The sequence below is a fragment of the Heliangelus exortis genome, chromosome 11 (genome assembly GCF_036169615.1).
Source record: "Heliangelus exortis chromosome 11, bHelExo1.hap1, whole genome shotgun sequence".
Lineage (NCBI taxonomy): Eukaryota > Metazoa > Chordata > Aves > Apodiformes > Trochilidae > Heliangelus > Heliangelus exortis.
This window is the reverse complement of record NC_092432.1, coordinates 2067564-2088672: the sequence shown is the minus strand read 5'-3', so window position 1 is coordinate 2088672 and position 21109 is coordinate 2067564. Positions and strand designations below refer to the sequence as shown.

The following is a 21109-nucleotide window of genomic DNA, read 5'->3' as shown; positions in this document are numbered from 1 at the left end:
ATGGCTCTGGCATGGCATAGCTCTGCTTCTGGGGTGTCTGGGATGACACATGCAATGTGCATTTGTAACACATTTGGTCTCCTTTTCTAGATTTGTCCATTTCTTCCAAGTTACAGGATGCATTTTGGAGGATGCATTGGCATTCCTGCTTGATTTGGCAACACAAATCTCTGGTTTCCAGAGAAACTGCTTAAGTGCTCAGACCCTCTGGAGTTAAAATAGCATAATGTGCTACATCTAGAGGGTGGAAAGACAACAGCCTTCCAAACATCACACTGATCACTCCTTGCAGGGGAGATGAAAATGCTTCATATTAAAATTCCAGTGAGGAGCCATGACTTGTGCCCTTGTCAGAAAGGGACAGTGTGGGATTATCAGCTAGAGAAACACTTCAGGTAAAAGTTGAGACTTCAGAAGGCCAGGTGGCTTCTAGAGGATGGGAGATGCTTATGAAGAGACTGCAGTTTGGTTCACTGACAGAGGAATGCTAATGTTATTTTTTACCATTTAATTAAGAGCATGAAATATTAATGAATTGTAGAGATAAGCAAAGATTGATGTCCTTGTTTTGACTTGAGCTTGTAGCTGTGCATAGATAAGCAGCACAAATCTAGAGGCCATATCTATAATTTGTTCAGGCTCTGCAGTGTATTTTGCAACCATTGTTTTTCCCACCTTGCCCTTTATTTCAGGTGTAGGTTCCTGTGTAGCTGGGAATCTGTTTCATTGCACAAACATCCACTGGGTTTTTGCTTTTTGGCTTTTTTTCCTGCTGGAATTTTACCTTGATAGGTCAAGTTCCAAAGCTACATTCTTCATTTTAACTGTGAAGTTCATGTGTGGTCATCTTTCTACAAGGAATCAAAACTAGCACAAAGGAGGTAGAATTTGGAGAAAGTTCAGCTGTCTGGCCAGAAGGCATCTAAAGTTCCTCTTTACCAGAGCCTTCTCTGAGTTAACTCTGTTTCCTGCCTGGTAAGCAACTCCACAAGCTTCCCAGTATCTCAGCTGCTCTAACAGGAGGAAGATAATTGATGAGAGCAATGTTTATTAGCTGGTTGCTTTCCTGGGAATGGGGAATTGAAAATAGTACACATAAAAGAATTAAAAAATACCAGCACCTCTTCTTCCCTCTCCATAAGGAGGAAAACTGCCTGGCAGAAGCCAATGGAATTTTCTTCTTTGTGCTCAGAGGAAGATGTAGACAGGTTTGACTTCCTCTGGGTTCAGAACAGGGAGCAGTGTGTGAATTTCCTACAGGCTGATGGTCACTGCAAGCAAAACAGAGAAGCTGTAGGTTTGCTGTCCTGTCACTCAGCCTGGAAGAACTTGTGTATACACAAAGCACTGGGTCCAGTGTGCTGGGAGAGTTTGTTACCTAGAAAGGTGATGTCAGGAACCAGAAGACATAGCCAAAATTTCCAAATTTAGATGTTTTTATTCAGGCTTTGTATTCTTTAAAAAGGGTCTGAGGGGAGAACCAGGCAAAATGTAGTTTTGTCTTCCTTTCCTATCTCTGTGGATCTTCTTCAGTGAGGCATGACCTGCTCCATGGAGATCCTTCTCCAGTGATGAGGAACCAAACCACATTAGTACCATCTTTCCTATTGACATCAGAAACTAAGGTCAGTTCCTCAGTCTCTGAAATGAAAGCTGCCTGGAATATATTTGTGTTTAAACTTGAAAAACAAATGAAAATAATCTATAGTTTATAGACTTCTGCATCTGCTCTTTTGAACAGCAGAGTCTAAAGTGAAATTCTGGTAGGTTGAGCTGATCTCTTTCTCCAAAACCATTTATAGTACCCTTTTTTCTGTAGCATTACTCTGCAAATGTGAGCTCCAGATTACTTATCTAGATAATACATTGGCAATGACAAGCTAAGCAGAAAGATATATTAAAAGAACTCCTTACATCCATGAAAGAAAGACTAAACAATTGTTCTCTGTACCTTTGCATTCACAAATAGCTGTTATTAGTTGCCTAGCTACTAGTGACCCTCATTAAATTTCCATTTAGAAAAATTTAAAATGGGGTTCTATCACAGGTATAAAATCTCCAAGTATTTTACATGCAGAATTTCAGTGATAATTTTCAGATCTTTAAAAAAAAACTAAAAAAAAAAAAACAAAAAAACAACAAAAGGAAACCAAGACACACATACCTCCTAGAAAACTAAAACACAAAACCAAAACAAGCAAACAAACCAAAGGAAAAAGGGAAACCCAACAAACCCAAACAAAACCCAGAACAGCAAGAACATGTGTACATATGAAGTTGAGGATGATGATGTGGCTGCCCCAGGTTTCCTAGGTTACTAAGCAGACTTTTGTAGAATAATAGGTAGGGCCTCTTTATTTGTTATTTTAGGCAAAAGAACATCCTTGGAGAGGGATTATGCTGACATAACACTTCAAGTTTATTTCAAATATTAGTCATTCCAAGGAGGATGCCCAGACTTAATATTTGAAAACCAAGAAAAAGGGGGAAATAAAAAATGAAGAGCCTTTCTGCACTTGGAAAAAAGTTTCAATATCTGTATTTCAATAGGGAGCTTGTGATGTGGGCCTGGGTAGGGAACCAAATCTGAGTATTCCCAGAGGAGGGATAACTTTTTGTCATAGAAGGGAAACAAAGGGATACACATGGTAATTCTCCCCTTTCATGTTACTTTCATTGTCAACTTTCCCATTTTATCTGCTATAAATATAAACCATCCATTCATTTTTTTCCAGATGTTAAACCCTCTAACATTTTGGTAAACTCTAGAGGTGAAATCAAGCTTTGTGATTTTGGTGTCAGTGGACAACTGATAGATTCTATGGCAAACTCCTTTGTTGGCACACGCTCCTACATGTCTGTAAGTACAGATTTTATAGCTTTGAGTTCATTGTGCATTATGGTAGTTATGAGAATTCCAAACAAGGAACCAACTGCTGCTGTTGGTAGTTCAGTGCTTCCTGCATTCCAGGAATATTCCAGTGTCATATCAGTTTGGGGGTGTGGGGAAAGAAGGGTTGCAAGGAAAGCCAAGCAACTTGGGGTATTTTATAACACTACAATAGAGCAGTGATTGGATCTATGTTGCAGAATCCAGTCAGTTAATGCATTTGGGTTTTCTATCTCTGTTTCAAAAAAAAAAAAAAAAAGCCCAGTAGTTATAGTTCTCTTTTCTTATTAAGCATGGTTCTCTTTCCACTTGAGCATTTTGCTGTGGCCACTTCTGTAGGCAAGCTGCTGCCTTTGGGGATCCTGTTGGGGCTGCTCCTGAGAGCCCAGCACAGCTGCACAAGAGAAAAGCTGGGACTGTCTGGTGTGGACAAGGCCACAGGAGCTAATCTGGGACTATTTACAGGGTGTTCTTTATCCTTCTGTGTAAGGAATCCCTTGAAACTTGCTCCTCAGGGGAAGTCTGCATTATGTGAGAGTCAGTTAATGGAAATAACAGGTTTCCTATTCTTCTGCATGCCTTGTTCAGCATACAACCACTTGAACAGTTTTCAGAGATTCTGCTGTAGGATTGAAGCTGGGGGGGAGCTTAAATTTAAAGGAAAAAAAAAAGCATAATAAAAGCATAAAAAAGCTCCTCACCATGGGACCTGCCTGTCAACAGCAAAGACAGTATCCTCCTTTTTGTCACCTAACATTGATACTTGGAATAAAACTGTGGATTACATTTCCATTATGTTGCTGTGTACATCTAGGGACTGTTCATTAGCAAAAAAATGTCACAGCTCCATTTGTTCAAGGTCCTTGACATACAACTGGCTTTCTCTTTTTCTAGTAGAAAAAATGAGAGCAAAGTGGTGTCTACCTTTTGGTTTTCTTCAATTTATTGTTTTTAGAGACAGATTTAGCTTTGCTCTCTGTCATTGTATGTCACAGACAGACAGCTGTGATGGTAATTTTATTTATTCTTTTTGATAGCCTCTGAAGTACCTTTACTTGCAGGATCTCCCCTTGCATACTTTTTCAGCTATAGAATTGTTACATGCCAAACAACAGCCTGCTCTACCATATGGAGGTGTGTGTAATCAGCAGTGTTTAACTGGAACATGTTTTCTAGATTTCAGTAATTTATCTATATTAGTAGTGTTTGCATTTCCTGCTTTTTCTCATCCACTCACTTCCTTTACACTGAGATTTTGTGGAAATTTTTGGCATCTCTTTTCTTTTGGGCATCTTCATCCATTGTTCAGCAGTTGTGTAGCTTGTTGGCTTTGGAACTAGATGAGATGGGGCACTGGAGAAAGCTCAATTATAATCTCAGTAAATGGAACAAAACTCTCACCCATTATAGCAGAGGAAAAAGACTTTACAGTAACACTGCATTCTTCCATTCTGTGAAAATAAATTTCAAATTACATAAATATTTTTTCCAAAACATGCATTTAGTCAGGCAAGAATCTGCACCATTTTGGTAAAATATGAGCTTGGTTTTTGAAAGAAAACAGAAAAACAAAGTGAAATATATTTTTAGTTGAGTCTGTTGTTACCTGCATAAATTTTTGCAATACTTGCATTAGCATGTGTGTATAATCTGTCCAGTATTTGTCTGCTTGTCCCTTTCCAAATTGTTTTGGGTTTTTTTCTGAGAAAAATTGAAGCCTGTTGCATTTCAGGTTGTCAGACCCTAACGTGCAGGTGGTTCAGCTGGCAGAACAACAAGTGTTTATCTTCTCTTGTATGTGCTTTTCTATCATTGTACCTGGGTCTGTGCCCTGCATGATGTCACATCCATATTGAATGAGAATATATTTTATTATAATTTGAATTGATTATAAAGCTCAACAGTTTTAGAAGTTACTTGAATATGGATCTAAAACTGTAGTGTACACATGTATACAAGTCCTGGCATAAACACAGTTCTGCTAGAGGGAGCTAGCAGGATGGTACCACAAACCACAAGGTCCTATACTATTCTACCCATATAGAATCCATAATTACCTTCCCTCTCCTCCCCAAAGCAGAAACCCAACAGCAGCTTCTCAGGGAAACCAGATGACTCTTCAGTGGCCCATATTAGCTTTGTCTTCTTGCTCTTTGGTTACCCCACCATCATTAATAGTTGCAACATTCAGAGATCATGCAAAATAAATTATCTAGCAACATAATAGAATCATTTAAAAAAAAAATCTGCGTTTATTTGGAGTGGTGGTTTGTAATGTTTGTGCAACTTCTGGAACTCCAGATGAGATATTGAAAGGCAAAGATCAATATATCACTCACTGGGACCTGTACTAGTAAGCTGAAGTCTCATCCTTCATTTTATCCTTCATTTTATTTCTTTCTTACAAGATTCTCTCTTTCCTTTTGTTTTTTTCTTTTGTGTGTAGCCGGAAAGACTGCAGGGGACTCATTACTCAGTGCAATCAGATATCTGGAGCATGGGGCTCTCACTGGTAGAAATGGCCATAGGCAGGTACCCCATTCCTCCTCCTGACTCCAAGGAACTTGAGTTAATGTTTGGCTGCCCCGTGGAGGGAGATTCTCCAGTCACAGAGACCTCACCCAGGCAAAGAACACCTGGTCGACCAGTGACCTGTAAGTTAAAACCATCAGGGATGTTCTTTTCTGATCCCTCTCTCTGGCAGCTTCAAGCTCTTCCTGCATGGTGTGGCTTTAAACTTGAGAAAAATCAGGATTGTGCTGGGCACCTGGCTCAGCCTCACCATGGGGAGGTGTCTGAGAATCAAGGACCAGAGGTCCTTTTGGTACTAACTGAAGCTGTTCCCAAGCACTGTTGTCAGTCTGGTGCTCTGCTTCATCTCTCAAAGGTGCAACACAGAGTCCAGAAGGATGATTCCCAGGGAAATTAATGGTGTGGATCAGACCTGAAAACATCTTGCATAAAAGTACTACCTTGCTGCTATTCCACCTTTTTTTTTTTTTCCCCCTGTAAATCTACTGGGTGATGTGTAAGAACAGAGAGAGTATGATTGAGCTGCTCAGAACCCCCCTACCATGGAAGAAGAATAACACTTTTTCTCTATTTCTACAATTTCTCCTTAGCCTATGGACCAGACAGCAGACCCCCAATGGCCATCTTTGAACTTCTTGATTATATTGTCAATGAGGTAATTGACTATTTGCTCCTGTGAAATTACAGATTTTTAAAGCATTCCAGAATTTGAGGGGGGTGTGGAGTTCCTGGTAGCCAGGACTTCTGATCTTTAGTTACTGCAGTATGACACATATCCTTGTTGTGTGTGGTGGCTTGCTTTTCAGTTTTTCCCAGGAAAATATTAGTTTATTTCTCTCCATCATTTAAGTAAGGTTAATTAAGGTTTCTGTGTTCTCCAGCCTGAATCATGCAACCTGTTAAGACAGTTAGTACCAAACAGTACAATCAAGCATATACAAAAATGTTTTGTTTTGGAGTTTTATTATTTAATTTGTTTTAGTCTTGTGAACAACCTAATTTATAATACTGTAGCTTTCAAGTAGCTAAGCTCTAAGGCTAGTTAATAAATACAGAATTTGGCAAGATGATGTTCTGCCACCTGAGCTGTAACACATCAATCTTCAGTGTGAGCTAAAACATCCAACAAATTCCACACACCAGCAAGCAGCTGAATGCAAACCACATCTCAGCTGTGACTCCAGTGTCAGAGCTTGCAGGACCCATGGTGTAAGAATGAAAACTTAACTCTGATCTGATAGCAAACATCACAGAGAAAGAATAACAGGCAGCTTTATACAGTGCCTCTTCTTTCTTTGTCAGAATCCTGCTCGAATTTAGAACCTGAGCAAACTCATTCCCTGGGACAGAATATTTAGATCAAAAGTGTTGTGAAGCTAATGATGTGCAGGGCACCTTGTCTTCTGCAAACTGGAGATGAGTAGTGAGGAGAATAACACAGTGCTCATTAGTGCCAGCTGCTTGGAGCCTTCTGTAATAACAGCTGGAGGCTGTGTTAATCCCCTTCAGGTGTGTCTATATTAAAAAAAAAAGTAAAATCTGAGCAGGCTGTTGCATCATCATAGATCTACTGAATGACTGCTGATTTTTTTTTCTTTTTCTTTTTTTTTTTTTTTTTTTTTTAATTTAGCCACCTCCCAAACTGCCCAATGGTGTTTTCGGTTCTGAATTTCAAGATTTTGTTAACAAATGGTGAGTATTTTCACTATGGCCAAGTTTGGGATCATTTGGGATCAGTCTTGCCAGGCAATCAGGGTCCCTGCTTGTAGGCTGTGGCAACTGCAAAGTATTTTCAGTTAGCATAATCCTCTTTGTCTGACTGTTCATGTGCCTGAAGCTCATTTTGCAGGCACCAGGCTGACAGCACATGCATCCAAACAGACCCCTAAAGCTGAGAGATGTTCCTCTCTCTAAGATCTCTGCTTCCATGTGCAGAAAATATTAATTAGCTCTTAGCACTGAGGACATGACAACACTTCCCAGCTCTTTATACAGAACACTTCAAAAGAAGGATCCTTATTTATAAGGGTAACCCTCACAGCATTCTGCAGCACACCAACACAATGTAACCTTTATTTTAAAAGGTAATGGTGTGTAACTTGTGTAACACTTTTTGTTTTCCTAGTTTAATTAAAAATCCTGCTGAGAGAGCCGACTTGAAGCAGCTGATGGTAAGTGAAAGTTCTTAACTAAACTAAGAGCATTCTTCCCTGCAGGTTGGATTTCTTAGCTGACCTGAGATCAGGATCAGAGCCTATGGCCCAGAGTTGCAGTTTGTGGCCTTCGATCCAAGCAGCTCCCAGGGTTTGGGGTGGTGGTGTTTGGGGTTGCTTTCTGACCCAGAGATCAAGGGCTGTCAGGTTTGACACACTCCTAGAGCAGGGGTTGTCAGGGAGACCAAAGCTGGTGCTGTAATTTGATAATTACAGTAAGTCATCTAATATTGTAAAATTAATTAGCAAGAGACTTCTTTTTTGGGTCTATTAGTCAATAATAAACTATCAAAAATATTACTTCTAGGAGGACTAAAGAACATAACTCCACATACCTTACGGATTAATTTGTTTTCTTGCATTTGTTGTAAAACACAAGATTTGCCTTTTTCATTCCACATTCCATCAATATGTGGAACTACTAGACCCAAACTTGCATTTGTTCTGCATGAAATGCCTTTATCACTTCCAGTGGATCATGTTGTCATGGCCTTAAATTCTCCTGCAGAAGATGGAGTTTTCCCTGCTCTGGTTGTGTTGTACAACCAGGGTGCAACTTTCTGTGCACAGGCAGAGCTTTTCCAGAGTATTATCTCAACTGGCTGAGTCACATCCTTATCACATACTGTGGTGCAAGTATTCTGCAAGAGGCACTGTGTGGGCAGCATTCCTCTGGAATATTGTGCAGTCTGCACATTTCATGTGCTGGTTATTTCAGGAATCCTGCAGAAAAGCTCTCCTGGTCACTGCCTGTGGCTTGCCAGATCTTATAGGTAGCTAGAATACTGCAAATAACCTGGGTTTATTGTAATTGATGTCATTCAGGATGGTTATTTAACAGCTGGAGTGTCTGAATAATAATAATAATGTTGTTCTCCTCTGCTCAGATTCATGCTTTCATTAAGAGATCTGAAGCTGAGGAGGTGGATTTTGCAGGGTGGCTTTGTTCAACCATAGGCCTTAACCAACCCAGTACACCCACACATGCTGCTGGAGTCTGAATATGGAAGAGCAAATCCTGTACTGTACAGCTGTTAACAACAATGCTATTTTGGTCCTCTTTCCTCAGCTTGTACCTGTTCAAACATGTATTTCACCTAAAAGGAAGAATGTCTTTATAGCATGTGCCAAATGGTTTTAAATTTTGTCATAAACTACTTGGTATTGTATTGGATCACATTCGTTTACTGACCAAACCCTTCAGATGTTCAAGTTACAGTGCTTGCTGATTTTAAGTGATTATGGATATTCTTTCTTAAATGAAAATAGCACTGGGAGGGTATTTTTACCACTCCCCACCAGCTTGTTTGAACTTTAACAAGGTTCTTTGTAAATTGTTGGTACTTCAATCATGCTTACCTAATCTCCCCTGCCAAAAGGATTAGGGATGCTCCAAAACTGTTACTGTTGAGCATGCTTCTGCTGCTGCCAAAACTGTACCTGAAAGTTCAGGCCTCATGGTTCCAATGTTGCTGTTGTTTAAGAGATCTCTTTCTAGGTGAAGAAGGCAAGAGCTCTGTGTTTCTTGGAATGTACAGGGCAATATTCTAATTGTAGACTTGTTCATATTTCTATATTTATTTTTAAAACATATCATACTTGGATTTAGTGATGTCTGTCTTTCTAAATTGATTTTTAAAAGTCACCTCCAGAATCAAGACAAAAGATCCAGGCAGTTTTGCTTTCTTTTCACCTAAAAATTCATGAACAGCTGTGTTTAGTGTCTAAAGTGTATGAAGATCCTCTATTGTTTTATTCTCTCAGATGTTTAGCAATGGATTCTCTTAATAAATATATGATCAAGTAACTACTTGAAGCTTCTTTTAAAACTCAAAAACTTAAAGTCTTAATCCTAAGTCGCTGTGTTTCACACCCTTCTGTGGATTTTTCCACAACCACACCACATTCTTAGTACCAAGAGGTACTCAGTGTAAAATGACAAGGTGTGAAATGGGGCTGGATGGAGTCAGTGTCCATTGCAGGTGTTAACACCCTGGTGAGAGGGTGTCTGGAGTGGCTGTGAGAAGCCAGGATCCAGAGGTTTTGTCTGTGTGGTGCTCAGTGCTGTGACCCCCTGGGAGAGGTGTGTTCTGTGAGGGGGAAGTGTGGTGGCTCAGAACACAGGAATGTTGTCACCCCACACCCTGCCTGCACCTGTCCTGAGCCAAGAGTTGATTGTGCTGCACCATTTCCTCAGGTTTAGGTTGTGCTGTAGCTTGCTGCATCACTGACAACAGGGAGAGGGGGCTACAGCTGCTTCTCAGCTCAGTGCCTTGCTCTCAACAGCACTGCAGTGTTTAGCTGTTGAAGGATGTTTCTGATTCGGAAATGGCTGAAGTTCCTTCCCACAAGGAATCCAAATCATTCCAGGCATGAACTTCCACTTGGCTGACAGTGTCAAGTATCAGAGAGAGAGAGGGACAGAACAGCCCTGAACCCATCAGCAGGAGTAAGTAACTTACTGACAGGGCCAAGGCTCCTTTCACCTTGTCCTCACTTCAATGTGACTGTAGAGACAAGGCTGGGTAGAGTTTAATTTAAATTCTGTCCTCACCTTTATATGTGAAACACTACAGCAGTATTTTTTACTCTTGTTATAAGAAATGTGCACTATGTCTTCAGTTTTTAGAGATTTGAATCCAATTTTACTCGTTTGCTTCACAGAGAACGGTGCTTTGACCAATGCAAGCAGTTACACGTAGCAGCACAGCAGGAAAAGCACTTTATTGCAACATGCAACAGAACTCATCGGGTTAAATCCAACAACAAGCAAGGGAGTGGGTCACAAAAGTATCAAGAAGAAAAGGATACAAAGTAGATCCACAAAAACTACTCTGAAACATGCAGGGGACAAGCAACCATTTTTTTTTTTTTTTTTTTAAACAGTTGAAATTACTCTGTGGAGATGAGCCCCAAGCAGCTCCTCCAGAATGCAAAGCAAAGGCCCCGAGCAGTCCTGCTGCAGGGCAGAGCGGGAGCCCTGCAGGGGCTGAGCACTGTCCTGCAAAGGGAGGAGAGGCTGCCACGGGCACCTCACACCCAGCTCTGACACACGTTTGACACTGAGATGGAACATTTTCTGCTCAGACTTTGTGTTCAGTAACTCCTGAGTCTTAGGAAAGCTTTGCTGAATTTTTGGGGCTGGTGTTACAAGTTTTTTCATTAAGACATCCAGAGTTCTCAAAAGAAATTCCTCTTCAGCACAGGGTGAAGCTACATTTGCATTCCAGCATTCAGTTTCTATCACTACAAGCTAAGTAAGAGCCAAATAATCTCTCCTTGAACAGTGGCAGGAACTCACTGCAGGCTGAATTCAGTGTTCTGAACACACCCAGAACACTTTTCCAAGTTCCTTTCCCCCTCTTAAAAGCCAACTTCCAAAGCCTATTATATTTTTTCCTGCATGCTGCCAGAGACAGCAAGAGCACCTTTAGATACTCGTGTGAGTGTATGACCAGGCCTGGATAGAACAACTTTCCTAGTAAGACAGCTGACCAAGTGGCTGAGTTAGAATATTATTTTTATTCTTTTTAATCAGCTTGACAGAGTTTGGGTTTCTGCACTTCAAAATAAGCCTTCAAGAGTTGATAAACTCAGCAGCTGCACCACAGAGTGTCTGCAGGCCATGAAGAAAAAGAAGAGACTGTCTTTGGAGAGGTGCAGCACTCCCTTGTTGCCCTCCCTACTGTAAAAGAAATTGTGGAGGGGCCTTGACATCACTTTCCATTTTATAACCAAGCTCTTAAACTTCTCCCTGCAGATCAGTTGAAAGGAGAAGGTGGACTGGCCTTGATTTGTGAAGTTTGAGAGGGAAAGAATAAAGTAACACTAACTGAAAAATACTGGTTTGTTATTACAGAGTAACAGGGGCCCTTTCTTGCCAAACAATTTGTGGATAAATAAAAGGCAAATGGGCTGCTACTGAAAAAGAGTGGGAAATAGAAAAGCTACTTCCCTGTCCCAGTCAGACTGAGAGTACCTAAGAAGAGCACCAGCAGGTACAGAGAGGCCACCTCATTTCTGTGCTCAGCACTGGGCACAGTTCCTGCTTCTCCTTCCCTCCCAGTCACAGGGAACAAGCCCAGCTTTCCATGGGACTGGGAACACAGCCTGGAGGCCACCCTGGACACATCTTTTCTCACTCCAGATCTCAACATTTCCAGTTTAAGCAGGTGAGGTGCTACTCAGATCATTGGTTCAGCACCCAGCCTCCATGGCCTGGTTTTATTTTTCAGCATCAGGAAATAAGAAGAGGAAATAAGAACAGGCAAATTATTGCTTTTAGTGTACATGGGAAATTGGTCTGACTTGATGAAGGACTTCTCCCATCCACAGAGAAACTTGTAGTGAGCTATGTGAGGTTGGAAATGTGGACTGGATTATGCTACCTATTTCTGCAGCAGGTTTGCATTCCTTTAGCACTAAGTCAAAGGGTGCCAAGTGGGACATTCCTGTGTTCAAGTGTAACTTCCCTACACTCCAGCAGTCTTGCATATCAGAGAGTTCAGATCCAGCTACAGGACAAAATGAAATCCAGTTGGTTAATCTTATAGGAACGAAGAAGAAATTCCTGAGTCTGTATTCCAAACCTTTTTTTTTTTTTTTCCTTTCAAGAATCTGATTCCTCCTCCTCTTCCTCCTCCTCCTCCTCCTCTTGGTGATCTTGCAGACTGAGGTGTAGTTCAGTTTGATTGATAGCAGCCTCGTTGTCCATCTGCCCCAGAGTCTGTCACAACAAGAGTTTCACTTGCTCATTATCAAGACCAGCAGTGACACTGAACACTTCTCAGATCACCACTAAAACTGCACAGGCAGTTGTGCACAGAAGTGCACAACAGTGTCTTTTAGGACTCTCAGCACTAGGAGCTGCTGAGACATCAGTGACAGGGACCTGTACTCCACAGAACAGCTTCAGCTACTTCAGGCTGACCAGATATTTAGTAAAAACCCTCCCAAACCTCCACCCCTCCAGTCAGCTAAACCTGCAGGGGGCACTTCAAGAGTATCAGGCACAAACTGCTTAATAAATGGGGAAGTGAAGCTGTGCCAATATAACCCAGGTATTCCCAACCCCCCTGGACACCACAGGCTGCTTTCAGAGATGGGAAAAGGCAAAAAACCCTTGAACTATAAAGCAGCAACGCCCCGGGTGGATTCTACAGCTGAGCCTTGCACTTAATAAGCAGCATAAACAAGGTAAGCAAGGTCAATATTAACAACTCCAGGTGAAAAACACCCAGGGAAACAGCTACAACCACTCACACACATACAGCCAGGGGACAGCCAGCCCCTCTCTTGTCACCAGGCAAGGACACCCCTTACTTTGTTAGTCTCCTCTGCCATAGCTGATGAAGAGACTGTCACGTTCTCCTCCCTGGACCTGATCATAGACTGCAGGGCCAGCTCTTCCACCTGCAAACAAGGGAACAGGAAGCCTTTGCAGTAATTATTGGCTGGGCTCTGTCACACAGATGTGAAATGCTGTTGAAACAGCAGTCACAGCAAAGCTTTTAACACCCGTTCCACTATTTTTAAGCTTCAGTGCTCACCAGGACACAGATGACTCCTGTCAGCCCTGGCTACAGGGACAAGAATGAAGGGTTGTGTTTAGAATCACAGCACCCCAGACTGGTTTGGGGTGGGAGGGACCTTAAATCCCCCCCAGTGCCCCCCCTGCCATGGTCAGGGACCCCTCCCACCCCCCCAGGGTGCTCCAAGCCCCATCCAAACTCCCACATTTCCAGGGCTGGGGCAGCCACAGCTTCTGGGGGCACCCTGGGGCTCAGCACTGAATTTCTCCCTCCCATCTCCTCTTTTCCAGTTCCAAGCCATCCCCCCACATCCCATCAAGGGATGGAGCATCCATCCATCCCCCCAGAGCCCCTCTTGGGGTCACCTCCCTCACCTGCTCCAGGGGGATGACAAGGAGGGACCTTAAATCCCCCCCAGTGCCCCCCCTGCCATGCTCAGGGACCCCTCCCACCCCCCCAGGGTGCTCCAAGCCCCATCCAACCTTGGACACTGCCAGGGCTGGGGCAGCCACAGCTTCTGGGGGCACCCTGGGGCTCAGCACCCTCCCAGCACAGAATTTCCTCCTCAGATCCAACTCAAAGCTCCCTTTTCCACGCTACAGCCATGTTATCCCCTAGCGCTCCACAGCCTCACAGAAACGCCCTCCCTTTGTTTTGTGAAACGTCTGCAGTGCAGGAATTAAAGTCAGGGAGGCCACCGGAAACACCCAACCCCCTCAGAACCGCACCCAGGTAACTCCAGAGCACTGCATGTACTAAAACACACACAAAAAAAACCAGAAAAGCAACAGGCCCGGCCCTGCCGCTGCCCACAGCCGCCCGGCCCTCCCTCAGAGCCTCTCCCGCCTGCAGAGCGCGCAGGGCCCGGGCCGGCAGCGGCCTCTCCCTCCTTCCCTCTCGCGGGGAGCTCGTCCCTCAGCCCCTGTCCTCCCGTTGCGGGGTGTCTCGGCGGGGCGGTGCGGTGCTCTGACCTTGAGGCGGGTGAGCTGCTCGCTCAGCGCCGCCCGCACCCTCAGCAGCGTCTCCTCCTCCTTCCGCAGCTCCTGCAGGCGGCTCAGCATCCTCCGCGCGCACCCACGCACGCCTCGCGCCCGCGGAAGCCCGCCGCTACAGCGCCCCCTGCCGGCCGGGAGGAGCCGCCGCCGCCGCGGTAAGAGCCCCGCCGCGTGACGTCACCACGCCGCCGCCATTTGCAGAGATCCGGGCAAGAGCCGCCCCCGCGTGGCCGTTTGTCGTCATAGCCCCGCGTTACGTCAGAGAAAAGCCGAAACGCGGCTGCGAGGGCAGCGCCCGAGCTCACCCCCCCGGCCCCGATTTTCTCTCTTCCTCATTCACAGAATGATTTAGGTGGGAAGGGATTTTAAAGCCCATTCGGCCCCACCCACCCAGCAACACTTTTCCTGAGTTATTTTTTTGTAAAACGCGCTTGGGGAACTCTCACAAGAAAGGGGAGGTGCAGATGGGGCTCTGTTCCAACACCATTTATTGGTTGTAAACCCACAGCACAGCTCACTGGGAGATGAAGTCCTGCGCGGGGTTTACGCTTCAGCCTTGGCCTTGGCGGGCGTCTTGCTGGGGGTCTTGGCAGGGGTCTTGGCGGGGGTCTTGGTGGGGGTCTTGGCTGCGGTCTCTGCCTTGGGCGTGGCCTTGGATGCAGCCAGGACCTTAGCTGCCTGCCTGGCCTTGGCCTTAGCCTTGGCCTTGGCCTTGGCTCTCTTCTCTTCCTTGATCTTGTGCTAAAAAAGACAAAAAGAAACATGATCACACATCAGGGATGCAGCCTGGAGTACTCAACCCCACCTCGGCCGTCGCCGGCTCCCGCGCTGGCTCACGTTTCGGGCGTGGCGTAGGATGGTGTTTCGCCGCATTGTTTTGGCGTAGGGGTTCAACTTGATCATGATCCTCAGGTTCTTCAGAGGGTTCTTCTTCAGGACTCTACGGCGAATCTTCTTCCTGAAAAGCACAGACGTGTCTGACCCTCTCATTCCACCATCAGGATTTGTGCTCCTGACCTTTGGGGAGGTGCAACTCCTCGTACTGATACCCAGAAAGAATCCCATCCCGAATCAGAGGTTTTTATCTCACCACAAAGCCTCACACACTTGATGATGACTGAGCAGACTGTGCTTCACATTTTTTAAAGAAAACCCCTTACTTTGGAGCACGCAGAGCCTTCTGGATTTCCTGGCTTCTCATGATCCTTCCAATGTCCGTGTTGGTCATCTTGTGCATCGGCAAGCTGCAAAACCAACGTTCGTGGTGTCAGCTGGATGAGCAAACCACAGCTGATTCCATTCAAACAGGTATTTACAAGTCCTAGGATGCTTTGTCTACCTCCCAACACCAGAACCTGTGAGCCCAGTGGGTCGTTCTCCCCAGCCCGTTGCCTCTGGTTCTGGCTGTGCTTACTTGTAGTCGCTCTTGAGCGTGGCGGGTTTGCGCCAGGTGCCGTAGAGGTCGTCCAGCTTGCGGAAGGCGCTCTCTGTCCAAATGCAGAACCTCCCAACATGGCCGCCAGGAGCCAGCCTCAGCAGGTTCAGCTTGTTCACATCCAGAAGAGTAATCCCTGTGGAAAAATAAAGCCAAACCCAGCACTTTTAATTTGTGACTGAAATCAAGGGATGCAAGACGACGCGGTAAACAGACGACAAAATGCAGAGAAAGAGATGAGGGCTTGGGATGGTGAATTTTTGGTGAATTTTTAGGAACCATCAGCCTTTTCCAGCAAGAAACCTGGCAGCCTCGTTTTTAACTGCTCCAAGTGCAGTTTAGGGTTTACCAGGAAATTTGTCACAAGCATCCTCAACATCACCAAAACAGATCGCTAGGAAAGATCCCATGAGCTACTCCAGCAAGTCAGAACTTCCACAAAATCATGTGTTTCAGAAACACGGACCAATGAAGTGGAATCTCATCATTCCAGGCTGTTTCCCAAAAAAAACCAGGCAGTGTGTCCCAAGCTGCAGTTACCTGGGATGTTCCGGAAAGCTCTGATGATGCCATTGTCCTCGTTGTAGATGATGCAGGGTCCCCTGCGCTGGATGCGGCGGCGATTCCTCATTTTACCCTTCCCGGCCCTCATACGCTGGGAAGCATAAACCTATCCAACAAGGGAACTTGTCAGCATGCAAAACAGCCCCAATCCCACTAGAAAGACATCAAAAAATAAACCTGCTTATGTCAGAACTTCACAATCACCACTGCTTGTCTGAAACACGGACCAGTGAGAAGTTCATCATTCTTAAGTGTCAAAAAAAAATGTTACGTGACACGGAACTGGAAAGAACTGAATACAGAGTAAAGCAGCACAGCAAAAAATTTATTTGCTTTTAATCCATTTTTATGTAGCTTTGTTACCATGGGACTTCCAGCAGCATCAACTAACACCAGAACTATTTGGATTTCCTACTGTAATAAGGAGAGAGGTGAATCACCTCCTAAGAAGACACCTTCAGAAACTCACCTTTTTGATGTCATTCCAAGCTTTCAGCTTTTTCAGAAGGAGAACAGCTTCCTTGGTTTTCTTGTAGCTCTCAACTTTGTCCTCAACAACCAGAGGAAGTTCTGGGATCTCCTCAATGCGGTGGCCTAGGAAGGATTTGAGAAGACACCAAATTATCCCGACCTTGCCTGTAGGAATTCCTCAAGGAATATGATATATGATCATATGTTATATGATCATTAGCTATATGATACTAAGTGATAAACACCAGGAATTAAATTCATGACCTAACATTCAGATGTAGTAACAATGGTAGTTTGGTATCAGTGGAGTCTTAAGGGTCTGCCTGAGGCAGAACCTTCTGTGCAGGAATAAATATTAAGCAAATCTTTAGCTTCTATGAACAGAAACCAAACTGAATTTCAGTTTCCATAAACATGGACAACATTTGTGTCAGCAGTGCACACAGAAGCCCCTCAGCAACACTGAGCTTCCAATACCACATAACTGTGAGGACTTTCCTGTGCTGAATGTAACAATAATACCCCAAAACAGACACTTAAGAAGGGACTGCTTTTAAAACCTTTAAAAGATAATTTAGTTATCCATGAAAAACTTTCTGGGTAACGGTGCAGTAACTGCTCAGCCTACAGGAAGACTGGAGATGGACTGGCAAGAGCCTGGAGTGATGGGACAAGGAGAATGGTTTTAAATTAGGAATGGATTTAGACTGGATTTCAGGATAAACTTCTTTACCATGAGGATAGTGGAAAAATGGCTCAGGCTGCCCAGGGAGGTGGCTGAAGCCTCATCTCTGGAGATGTTCAAGGTGAGGCTTGAGTAGGCTCTGAGCAACTTGATCTGGTTGAGGGTTTCCCTGCAGGGGGGTTGGACTGGGTGACCTTTAGAGATCCCTTCCAGCCCAGATAACTCTATGATTCTGTGTAGGGCTGTAGACAAACACTCCCAGAGACTGAGTCCCCACCTTTAGACATGACCAGTGCTGGGAGAGCGGAGGCTGCCAGCGCGGAGCAGATGGCGTAACGCTTCTGAGCGATGTTGACTCTGCGGTGCCAGCGCCTCCAGGTCTTGGTTGGGGCAAACATGCGGCCTCCACGACACATCTATGGCACGGGGAGTTAAGAACAACCTCTTTAAAGCTCTTTTTTTTTTAATTTAGGGTGACTCTGTCATCCTTGCTCAGTGTTTAGTGCTCGTCAGCCCTCTGCCCCAGCACACCGACAGCAGGCAACTGTCACCGGGCACAGAGTCGGACGCAAATTACGACATCATGGCAAGCTGGTTTGCAACTCCAGGCTCAAGATATCCACTGGTTCCATTTCTGAGAGATTTTGAAACCTTTTTTCTGCTTGCTGGAAGCAGGAGCTATTAAAGGATACATTTCCAAAGGCCCCCTGGCCAGAGCGGTGAGTTCCACCACCTCGTACTCGAGGAATACGAGCGACAGCTCTGCCCGTGCCCCATGATTCAGCACTGGTCTGATGACCTGGAACAGAAAAGTGACAATTCAGAGAGGGACAAAATGACATTTTTTTATCAAGGCACAGCTAGGCAGAATTCAGAAGCAGCAATCAGAACTTCCACTGTTATCATGTGTTTCAGAAACACGGACCAATGAAGTGGAATCTCATCATTTCAGCACGACAAAGCCTGAGCAGGTCAATTAACACTGAACCATATTAATGATCTGCTTAGGTCAGACTCAAGTACATTAATGTACCTACAAGACAAGGGTGTGTAGGGAGAAGGGGAAATGGTTTAAAACTTGAAGAGGGGAGATTAAAGTTAGACAGTAAGAAAAATTCTTTAATCTGAGGGTGGTGAGACACTGGCACAGGTTGTCCAAATAAATTGTGGCTGCCCCCTCCCTGGCAGTGCTGAAGGTTGGATGGGGTCTCGAGCACCCTGGGCTGGTGGGAGGGGTCCCTGCCCATGCAGGAGGGTTGGATCTGGATGGGCTTTAAGGTCCCTTCCAACCCAAACCATCTTATGATTCTATGAATGAACTTTCCCAAACCTGACCCTCCATTTGGAGGTCTGATGTGGGAGTGCTGTTCCCAGTGGGTTAAAATTTTTCTGGGAAACACTGTCAGAAATAAACCTGAAAATGCACATTCCTGGCACAAATCTCCTGGGAAGCAGCAGCTCTTTGCACCTACAAGATGCTGAGGCAACTGTTAACAAATTTTGCAAAACTTAACTCATTTGCAAAAGTTTCTTCTTGGGGAATGTCTCAGGGAAGTCCCACACAGTCCCCGGGGAGAAGGGAGAGTGGAGCACAGTTTCTCACCACCTTTCTCCCTGATTAACTGCCAGACATTTTGCATTTTTCCTTTAGAAAAGGATCCTTTGTAGATCCTTTGTAGATCCTTTGAGGATCCAGGCACCACAATACTTAGAGTAACACACGTTTCATGTAAGACCCCAGACTACTTCTAGACTTTAAAAAAACCTCAGAACAATGAAATAAGAATAACCTGTTTTTAAGAACAATCCTTCGGAGTACATTACGCTTCCCAATCAGACTTTTAACCACCTCAACCTTACAGAACCCCTCCAGACAGCTCTAATTTCAACTCTAAACTGGTTCCAGTTTGAGCTCAGCTATTCCCTGAGGTCCCTGAGGATCCCCAGGAGCAGTCCTGTGCCTCCTGTGGGCTGGCCATACCTGCCAGCTCGCTGACAGCGTAGGGCTGCCGGTTGTTCTTCCGCAGGTTGGTGTGAACGAAGTTCACGACGTCGGGGCGGATGGGAGCCCTGAAGACAGCAGGGAGGCTGACATTTTTCCCTGATGCTTCCCCCTTCTCGGAGTAGACAGAGATCAACGGCCGAGCACAAGCCTGGAAAAGGAATTAAAACCAAAGAAACCTCTGAAACCTCAAATCGGGTCAATCGGTTTTGGTCAAATCCATCAAACATTGCTCAGAACTCGCAGGCTGACTGCCAGCAGGCAACTGAGCACTGGGAAGATGGAAATGACATCATGACAGGAATGATTTTCACTTTAAAGAGCTCTCCACAGCACAGTGTCCCTTCAGAACTTTGTGTCTGAGGTGTAAAATTCAGTAGGTTGAAGTCACTTGGGTAAAATGTGGCTAGAAGTGAAGCTCTGGGCTCTTCAGTTGCACCTTCTAAGCTACTCCCCATCTAAATCTTGAAAAAACACCATATAAAACTTCCCTGTGTTGATCAGTTGACCCAAGTTTTGAGATTTTGGTTATGTTTAGAAACCAAAATGCTATAACCAGCTCTTCCAATGCAATCTAGAGACTCGTACTGACTACAAGCAAGCAAACTTTGTCTCCAAAGTAATTTCTTTCTAATGCCTGGACCCTCCAACAAGCCTTGGTGGCTCAAAATTTGTGAGGTGAAAAATTGCTCTGCCAGCATCAGCTTTCCTTTAAAAAAATTTTAAAAACGGCCAATAACCACGTGCTGATGTCAACAGCACCCTTTAAAAAGGAAACTTTTAGCATTATACTGTATTTGTTACTAAGTAATTGCTCATGGAAATAGCACAGGCAAAGCATCTTCCTTCCCTTTCCCACTCAGTTCGTTTTAGAAGTATATAAATAAGAAAAACACAGCTAATATCAATGCATATATATTTGTACATCTGTTACTAGCAAGGTACTGACTCCTGGAGTTGTTGGTGCCGAGACCCCAGCACAAGCAACAAACCTTAAAAGGCTGAAGGACCTAAGACACAATCTGAACTCTACTAGCAACAGAAACTGATGATTTCCAATCTTTCCAGACTAAGGCCTCTTAAAGCCTATTCCGGAATAAGAAAAGTTAATTAAGGAAAAGAGAAAAAAAAAAAAAAAAAAAAAAGGAAAAAAAAGTTTTACAAAAACTTTTTCACTCAACGTGGGCTCAAAAAGCCTTCCGTCTGGCTTTATTCAGCTTGACAGAAACACCTAAAGAAGATAAAAAAGCCCTGCCAGGAGGCGATACAAGCCCCATCACCCACGCTGCCCAAGGAAAGGGCGATATCAAGCCCACCAAACCCACCTTTCTCCCGCCGTCTCCTCTGCAGCCCTCCCGGGCCCCCCGCCATCCCGCACGATCTCCCCACACCGGCTCCACGCGGCAGCCTCAGCACTGAGGGCTCCAAGATGGCGGCCGCCCCGCTGCCTCACGCTTCCAGCCCTCGGGCTGCCCGCAGCACGGCTCTGCCCGCCAGATCCGGTCCCTATCGCTCTCGACCCACTCCCTACCCCGGGTCCCGGCGGCCCCGTCCCCTCCCGTCCTGCCCTGTCCCCTCTCTCCGATCTCCCCAGCCCCTGCCTCACCATGGCGGGGAGCGCCTCCTGCTCCCGCCCGTCCCCGCCGCAGCCCCGACCGGAAAAGGAAGGATGCTTCCCTCACCCTTCAGTATAACGAATGTCCTTCCGCAACCTGTCCGCCGATTTCTACACGATCTCTGGCCCGGTCCCGGTCCCATCCATCGGTCCGAGCTCCTTCGCGTACGCTGCGC

General features: G+C 44.9%; 3 protein-coding genes and 4 non-coding genes across 7 annotated transcripts in view; 1 reads left to right on the top strand and 6 right to left on the bottom strand.

The window, feature by feature from the left end:
* Positions 1-9442, top strand: part of MAP2K1 (mitogen-activated protein kinase kinase 1) — a 34483-nt gene extending 25041 nt beyond the window's left edge. The window contains exons 6-11 of the mRNA XM_071754138.1: positions 2736-2860; positions 5337-5544; positions 6013-6077; positions 7053-7114; positions 7548-7593; positions 8523-9442. Of these exons, the coding sequence (XP_071610239.1) occupies positions 2736-2860; positions 5337-5544; positions 6013-6077; positions 7053-7114; positions 7548-7593; positions 8523-8636 (620 nt within the window). The 3' untranslated portion in view covers positions 8637-9442. The remainder of the gene's footprint in view (positions 1-2735; positions 2861-5336; positions 5545-6012; positions 6078-7052; positions 7115-7547; positions 7594-8522) is intronic.
* An 885-nt stretch (positions 9443-10327) lies between these two features.
* On the bottom strand, positions 10328-14398 carry SNAPC5 (small nuclear RNA activating complex polypeptide 5). The gene is made up of 3 exons (XM_071754137.1): positions 14138-14398; positions 12958-13047; positions 10328-12361 (listed from the first exon to the last, which is right to left on the bottom strand). The coding sequence occupies exons 1-3, from the start codon at positions 14225-14227 to the stop codon at positions 12245-12247; spliced, it is 297 nt and encodes a 98-aa protein (XP_071610238.1). The 5' UTR covers positions 14228-14398; the 3' UTR covers positions 10328-12244.
* Positions 14399-14632: 234 nt separating this feature from the next.
* RPL4 (ribosomal protein L4) lies at positions 14633-21041 on the bottom strand. Its single transcript, XM_071754133.1, has 10 exons — positions 20925-21041; positions 19298-19469; positions 18009-18115; positions 17594-17732; positions 16630-16754; positions 16137-16266; positions 15576-15732; positions 15322-15405; positions 14999-15119; positions 14633-14902 (listed from the first exon to the last, which is right to left on the bottom strand). Exons 1-10 carry the CDS (start codon positions 20925-20927, stop codon positions 14705-14707), a joined length of 1236 nt encoding a protein of 411 aa, XP_071610234.1. The 5' UTR covers positions 20928-21041; the 3' UTR covers positions 14633-14704.
* LOC139801310 (small nucleolar RNA SNORD18) lies at positions 16019-16089 on the bottom strand. Its single transcript, XR_011728148.1, has one exon. It is a non-coding gene; the product is annotated as a small nucleolar RNA SNORD18 (small nucleolar RNA).
* Positions 16343-16410, bottom strand: LOC139801311 (small nucleolar RNA SNORD18). The gene has a single exon (XR_011728149.1). It is a non-coding gene; the product is annotated as a small nucleolar RNA SNORD18 (small nucleolar RNA).
* LOC139801305 (small nucleolar RNA SNORD16) lies at positions 17806-17905 on the bottom strand. The gene has a single exon (XR_011728143.1). It is a non-coding gene; the product is annotated as a small nucleolar RNA SNORD16 (small nucleolar RNA).
* Positions 18197-18268, bottom strand: LOC139801309 (small nucleolar RNA SNORD18). Its single transcript, XR_011728147.1, has one exon. It is a non-coding gene; the product is annotated as a small nucleolar RNA SNORD18 (small nucleolar RNA).
* Positions 21042-21109: the final 68 nt, after the last annotated feature.

Excerpts from the sequence above, each read along its gene's own strand:
- SNAPC5 (XM_071754137.1), bottom strand. The coding sequence starts at position 14,227 with ATGCTGAGCCGCCTGCAGGAGCTGCGGAAGGAGGAGGAGACGCTGCTG. Across the intron at positions 13,048-14,137 it reads AGCAGCTCACCCGCCTCAAG|GTGGAAGAGCTGGCCCTGCA; the intron begins GTCAGAGCACCG and ends CCTTGTTTGCAG. Across the intron at positions 12,362-12,957 it reads TGGCAGAGGAGACTAACAAA|ACTCTGGGGCAGATGGACAA; the intron begins GTAAGGGGTGTC and ends TTGTTGTGACAG.
- RPL4 (XM_071754133.1), bottom strand. Across the intron at positions 17,733-18,008 it reads GCCAGGGGGCCTTTGGAAAT|ATGTGTCGTGGAGGCCGCAT; the intron begins GTATCCTTTAAT and ends CCCGTGCCATAG. Across the intron at positions 16,267-16,629 it reads CTTGGAATGACATCAAAAAG|GTTTATGCTTCCCAGCGTAT; the intron begins GTGAGTTTCTGA and ends CTTGTTGGATAG.